Consider the following 7,500-nt stretch of genomic DNA (forward strand, 5'->3'; position numbering starts at 1 on the left):
TACAAATCATCATCATCATCATCATCATCATCATCATCATCATGCAGTGGAAGCTGCTTATCGATCACTTTGGGACGAAGCGTTTTCGATAATAACCGGCCGAGATCATTAAGCTAGGGATTCACTAATTTTGATAACAATAACTGCTAACAATTATTTGTGTGTGTGTGTGTGTGTGTGTGTGTGTGTGTGTGTGTGTACATAATGTTCGTCCGTCGGTGTCGACCATGACGAAAGACATCACACACACATACACACACACACACACACACACACATATAAGTACTTACATATATACACACAGATCTATCACTTGCATGTGATGAAAAGTATAAGTGGAAGTGGGGGGGGGGAAGAAGTGATGAGGAGTAAAAGAGAGGAAAGGAAAGAAGCAAACAGAAACACGGCGAAAAAAAAGAAAGAAAAGGAAAACAGGAAAGGTCAGAGGCAAAGAATGAGATTCAGAAAAAAAAAAAAGGTTAATGTTAAATAAAATATATAGTGTATTAAGGGGGAAAGCAGGAAATAAGCTGTTTGACTAAGGCCAGGAAGATATAGGTAGAGTAATTGAGAAAGTTATGGTGGGGACAATGAAATAAAGAGAAGAGGGTAAGGGAAGAAAACGACAAGTTGAACATTGAGAAAGTTACGTGTATTTATATGTTTATGTAGAGCTGTGAGCTGGCAGAAACATTAGCAAGCCGGGCGAAATGCGTAGCCGTATTTCGTCTGCCGTTACGTTCTGAGTTCAAATTCCGCCGAGGTCGACTTTGCCTTTCATCCTTTCGGGGTCGATAAATTAAGTACCAGTTACGCACTGGGGTCGATGTAATCGACTTAAACCCTTTGTCTGTCCTTGTTTGTCCCCTCTATGTTTAGCCCCTTGTGGGCAGTAAAGAAATATATACGTTTATGTAGATAGATGCTGAGTGGAGTAAATTAGCTGGACATGGAAAGACAATGAGAAAGGAGAAGAAAAGAAAATGATTAACGAAATGTGTTAAGCTAGAACGATATTTAAGCATGATTACTGATTGTAGGAGTGATAATGCTTTGTGTATGAAAATATAATACATAAGGTTTATTAGAACGCTTGAAAGAGAAATGCAAGGTTGCGGGGATGAAGACTTGGTGAGTAGGAAAATTAAAACAGGTCGAAAATTAATAGATGGACATAAATATAATATAATAATCATGCTACAGTGCTCGGAAAATTTATTATGCATAGGAGGTTCGAATTCTCACCGTTTTCTTTCATACCAAATGTTACGGAAGCTGACAGTTACGGGATAGAAATAGGTAATTATCTAAAGGTTGATATTTTATATTCGTAGTATTATAGTCAAGTATGATCAAAACGATACGCACAAAGTTTAACGTGTGCGTGGTAAGTAGTATAAATGTTCTTAAGAAGTACTTCCTCTGACGAGGGCATGAAATGATTGCACGTAGGTACGTAAATGCCCGAGAAAAAAAATACTCGAATGAAGATCTGAATATATTTAACAATATACTGAACACACTTCACCCATCCATCAAAATCACGACAACATCTAGTTACAATGAATTACCATTCCTGGATATCCACATAAAAATACAGTCACAACAGACATATTTTACAAAAAAACTGACACACACCAATATTTAAATTTTTACACTTGCCAACCATCACACATCAAAAGAATCATCCCATACAGCATAGCAAGACGCATCTGTGCTATAGTAAACAGGCCCCAGAATACGTGAAATCCGATTCAACCCCTTAGGATTAATTAATGAGAGAATTAAAAAGGTGATGAAACAGAACATCACCTAACTACGGACACCTAAGGAAAATGCTAATGAAAACACGATTCCGTTCATTAACACACACAGTCCTGGAATAAACAACATCTTTCACGCCATAAAATCGAACTTACCTATACTCCTACAAAGCCCCAAAATGAAAACTCTGTTTGAAAAAAACACCTTACGGAACAGCAGACGCCAACCAAAAGATCTTAAAAAACACCTCACAAGGGCAGAATTCAAATCAGAGAATGGATCATAATTCTTAGTAAAAGAATGTAGAGATAGGAGGGGTGGAACATGCAACAATAACAACAACTTCAAATACTTGGAAAGTGGTTCCCACATAAAATTCAAGAGCGGATCCCTTTTCAAAATAAATGCAGATATGAACTGCAAAACGCAAAACCTCATCTACTGCATTACCTGCCCAAACTGCAAAGAAAATTACATTGGCGAAACAAAAAATTCCCTCTGCCAACGTGCAATAATCCACAGGCAACATGTCCGACAAGAAGAATTACGCAAGATTCCATAAAGTTAGCATCTGAAAATATGTGGCGACGGAAAATTCAAAATTTTTTCCTTTTACAAATGTGCTCGGGACGATCCGCAATACCGAAAAGCAATGGAACTACATTTCATCAAAAGATTCTCTCCAAAATTGAATGTTTGAAAGAAAAGCAGAGACAGCACGTTTTGTAAGTGTTTTACTAATGTTCTCTAACGCAAAATCATGGAATTGAAAGAGGCGTGATCGAAGTTACACAGTATAAACACGGACATATTCCCAACCACACACACACAGACACAAACATGTACACACGCATACACACACACTCTCACACACACACACACATTTCATCAAGGAATGTTCCCTAAAATTGAATGTTTGAAGGTAAAGAGGAGAATTTGAATACTTTATTTCAAATGTGGCTCATCTCTACAAATGTTCACATATATATATATATGTGTGTTTGTGTATGTATATACATGTATATATATATATCATATATATTATATATATACTATATATATATATATATATATTATATATAATATATATATACATGTGTATATGTATATATATATATATATATATATATATATATAATATATATATATTACTCTTTTTACTCTTTTAGTCATTTGACTGCGGCCATGTTGGAGCACCACCAGGACTTATTCTTTGGAAGCCTAGTACTTATTCTATCTATCACTTTTGCCGAACCGCTAAGTTACGGGGACGTAAACACACCAGCATCGGTTGTCAAGCGATGTTGGCGGGGGGCAAACACAGACACACAAACATATACACACATACATATTACCCTTTACCAAATCCACTCACAAGGCTTTGGTCGGCCCGAGGCTATAGTAGAAGACACTTGCCCAAGGTACCATGCAGTGTAAATGAACCCGAAACCATGTGGTTGGTGAGCAATCTACTTACCACACAGCCACTCCTGCGCCTATATATATATATATAAGGAGCATTAAATTCCGGAAGTCGCCCCGTAGGAATGAACACCTTAGATACCTCGGGAAAATTACTAAGGATATTAACAGCTCAGACGGAATCCTGGTCCAATCTGATAAAATAAGGAATACTTACAAGCTACATATAAACCAGTATTTAGAATTACTCAAGAAAGAAATCCAGAAGAATTACAGAACTACAAATAAGAATACACTAAGAAGAGTCAATTTGGAGATTAAGGAAATTATGGTAAATTATGGGCTTCAAATGAAAACACAACCGCTTAACCCAAGGCAACCTAGATTCATCGTTAAGGACCACAAACCAAATTTTCACACCAATCCAGCATTAAGGCTCATATGCCCTTCTAGTTCCGACATCGGTTCCATCAGTAGTACATTTTAGACAAATATATACCTAGATTAGTTAATAAGCTTAAGCTTAGCCTTTGGGCGAGCTCTTCGCAAGTCGTAAATTGGTTCTCTTCTATTTCTAATAAAAACAGAACTAAGTTCATTCAGTTCGATATTGCTAATTTCTACCCCTCGATTAACCCTAGTGTACTCAATAAGGCCCTATGGCATGCGCATAATAAGGCAGGCCTCACAAGAGAAGAAATTGATATAATTCTAGTCGCCAGAAAATCCTTTATGCAGTTTGAAGATAAGTTATGGGTCCGTAAGGATACTCCCAACGAGTTCGATGTGCCAATGGAAAGCTCAGATAGCGCCCAGATAGCCGATTTGGTCGGAATCTATATTCTCTATGAATTAGCCGACCAATTCCCGGACATCGGCGGCGGTCTATATCGTGACGATTGTCTGTTTTACCTACAGAATACCCCGAATAGAATGATACAGAAAACTAAAAATAGATTAGCTAGGTTCTTTAGTAGGATGGGCATGAGCATAGTTTTCGATAACGAACTTACTAAGGCCAATTTCTTAGATGTTACACTAAATCTGCATAGCAATTCTTACTGCCCCTACCATAAATCTTCCACAAACCTAAAATATGTCAGTGTTTTCTCTAACCACGCAAAAACTATCACAGATAATTTAGTTAAAAATATTTCTTTAAGATTATCAAATTTATCTGCCAACGTCGACATTTTTAAGCATAAAGCGGAATTCTATGAATTCTATAATGCTGCCCTGTCAAAAGCCGGTTATAGGGAAAAGGTAACATATATAGACCCGGCCCTTCCGAAACCAGAATTTGCTCATCAGGATAAGTCAACTTACAATAATATAAATAATATAAGTAGTGATGGTAGCTTTAGTAATGTCGACACAAATATAGCTAACGCAAATATAGCTAACATAAATAATTTGCGGTCCAAGGGAGACCATCGTAGGCCAAAACCCATTCTTCAACCCAGAGATGCCCCCCTTAATGTAAGAGTTGACACTCCGAGCCAGTACAAGAACCAGAAAAACTATATCTGGTTTGTGATTCCCTTTGGAAAACAAATCAGATCTAACCTACCGTTGCAGTTTCGCCAAGCCATTGCCAGAAATTTTCCCAGAAATTCGAGATATTACTCCACTATAAATTTGCATAAAGTAAGGATAGCTTTCTCAAATACTAAAGATCTTTCACAGATAATTGCCTCCCATAACAATAAGCTGCTAAATAAGGCCCTGTCACCCATGAGCAGAGACACCGCCCCGTCAAATTCCAACATAACATATAGTAATAATAATAATAATAATAGAAGTAGCACAGATATTAGCAGCCTTCATACCGGCATTGGCGTTAGTAATAGTAATAAGGGTAAGAGCACTGACCTCGTCATTAACGGAGGGGGTCTCAACAATAATAGTAGCAGCGGTTTTAACAACAGTAGTTTTACGGACAATATCAATCACAGCATTCCCAGAAACAGGGAATATGCAGGTGATATTGCCTTAAATAGTAATGAAAATAGGGTGAATAGTATCGAATCCAGCGGTAGTTTTTATAACCATCATAGTAATAAGAACGCTTTATTAGTATCGGAAACTAATCCCAATAGATTAAGGTTCTTGTCAAATAACTCCAAAATTAGAAACGACATTTACCAGTGCAAAATTTATGCTGGATCCGATGTCTACCTCTATATCGGCGCTACCTCATCTAAATTAGCCACAAGAATATCAAATCATTTTTCCACGTTTAGGAATAAAAAGAAACAACACTCCACTGGGCTAAGCAAATTAGTCTGGCGTTTGAAGAACGCAAATTCAACTTTTAGGCTGGAATGGTCAATATTATCGGTGTCTTTACCGTTTGATAAGGGCAAAAAAATCTGTGCCCTGTGTAATTCCGAACTCTTTCATATTCTGTTTGACCGAGGCCGACTAATAAACTCGATTGTTGAGAGTTCTTTCAGATGCCTACACTGGAAAAGGCATACCTTCGTCTCATACCAATGAAGTCTAATATAGGTAACCCCTGGATTTCCTAAAAAAATTCAACAGGAGACAATCACAAAGCTCATCAATTCAATGCCAAAAAGAGTTTCTAAATTAAAAACTGCAAAGGAATGTCAACTAAATACTTAAGTATGTAGTCCAAGCTATCGATTACATTTCAATTTGCGTATTAAGTAAAAGATTTTGAAAATTAAAGGTGTCTATTTACTTCCTGTATGTGTGTGTGTGTATATAATAATAACAACAACAACAACAACAACAACAACAACAACAACAACAACAACAACAACAACAACAACAACAACAACAACAACAACAACAATAATAATAATAATAATAATAATAATAATAATATGAGGGAATATTATTCCAAACTTACAGAGAAAAATTCAATTTAGAAATACTAAATCAAATTTCACAAAATATTATATATATATATATATATATATAAATTAGAAAAAAACACCTTTTATCAATTCAATAATGAAAAAATTAAATTATACCATTTAGAAAAATTACATCTTATATAAAGATTAAATATAAGATAAAACATATACCAATAAATATATATATATATGTTCTTACTGGGTTGGAAAGTCTGAAGTAAAGATGAGTGCCTATTGCCTTCGTAGTACTCTCAGAGCTGGGTGAGGTGGATGTTGTTAACGCTCTGCTTAAACCGCTGCAAATTGATACCACCAGGATAGACATGAGGCGATTTACAGAGGCTTTGTTTTGAAGAAGGTAGTCTGGCAGTGGTAACGTGCGTGACATGAAGGATTGGACGCTGTATGAGTGAATCGGGAGTGCCGGGTTGGAAATGGTTCGAGACCAGCCAGATCCGAAAAACAAAAGTCGTTATTGTAGTAACAGAAAAGGGAATAACAGAGAGAGAGAGAGAGGGGAGAGAGAGAGAGAGAGAGAGAGAGAGGAGAAGAGAGAGAGAGAGAGAGAAAGACAGAGTGAGAGGGAAAGACATAAACAGACAGACAGGCATGGAGAGGGAGAGAGGAGAACCGCACGTCTAGTGGGCAGAGACAGGAGTGCGTTGGTGAGTAGTTTTATGCCAATCATTCGAGTGGCCTTTTTTTGGATGCAATAAAGAATATCTGTGTGCTCGGGAACAACACTGATCAAAGAATTTTCCGGATCTGAAAAGAAAAGTCAGTTCTAGTCACGTTAAGGATGCATCACTCTCTTGTAGGCTCGCCAAGCACATACCACAAAGAGCAGTTGCAACACATGACATCATACAACATAAAACTAAATAGGAAGACTTTAGTATTTAACACATTCATACAAACAGAATTCTCCACAAAGATGCATCTAGATTCATGAGTGTTTTCGATGGAACCCAGCACTCACTCACACACACACAACACACACACACACACACACACACACACACACACACCACACACACACACACACACACACACACACAGAGTACTACTAAAATAACTTCAATGTTTGGAAGGCTCTATAGAAGAAGCTGGTAGCTTCGGTTATCTGAGCAATCTAATCAGCTGTAGAAGGGGAAGCTTTAGAAACATAGTGGCTGGAAAAAGACGGATGGGAAAAGTTCAAGATTTCCCCCATCGTATGAATGATAGATAGTATTTTCCTTACGAAGTGCGATGTAGCACGTTAGTTAAATGTGAGGAGTGAATGCAGAAGATGTGCAAAAGCTGAGATAAATGAAGCAAGCAAACAAAAATGCTTTGCTGGATGCGTAATGTTAGTATGCATAAACGACGTGATACGAATGAGCTGAGAGAAGAGCTAGTTATACGAGAAATAATCAGCCGTAATGAG

The 7,500-nt window shown here is 37.1% G+C and overlaps 1 protein-coding gene across 1 annotated transcript; it reads left to right on the forward strand.

Annotated features, from left to right (window-relative positions):
• The first annotated feature begins 4,164 nt into the window (after nt 1-4,164).
• Nucleotides 4,165-5,685, forward strand: LOC115222330 (myb-like protein I). Its single transcript, XM_029792518.1, has one exon. The coding sequence runs from the start codon at nt 4,165-4,167 to the stop codon at nt 5,683-5,685; it is 1,521 nt and encodes a 506-aa protein (XP_029648378.1).
• Nucleotides 5,686-7,500: the final 1,815 nt, after the last annotated feature.

This window comes from Octopus sinensis, linkage group LG19 (assembly GCF_006345805.1).
Source record: "Octopus sinensis linkage group LG19, ASM634580v1, whole genome shotgun sequence".
NCBI lineage: Eukaryota > Metazoa > Mollusca > Cephalopoda > Octopoda > Octopodidae > Octopus > Octopus sinensis.

What these genes read in the sequence shown, in the direction of transcription:
- LOC115222330 (XM_029792518.1), top strand. Translation starts at nt 4,165, where the DNA reads ATGGGCATGAGCATAGTTTTCGATAACGAACTTACTAAGGCCAATTTC.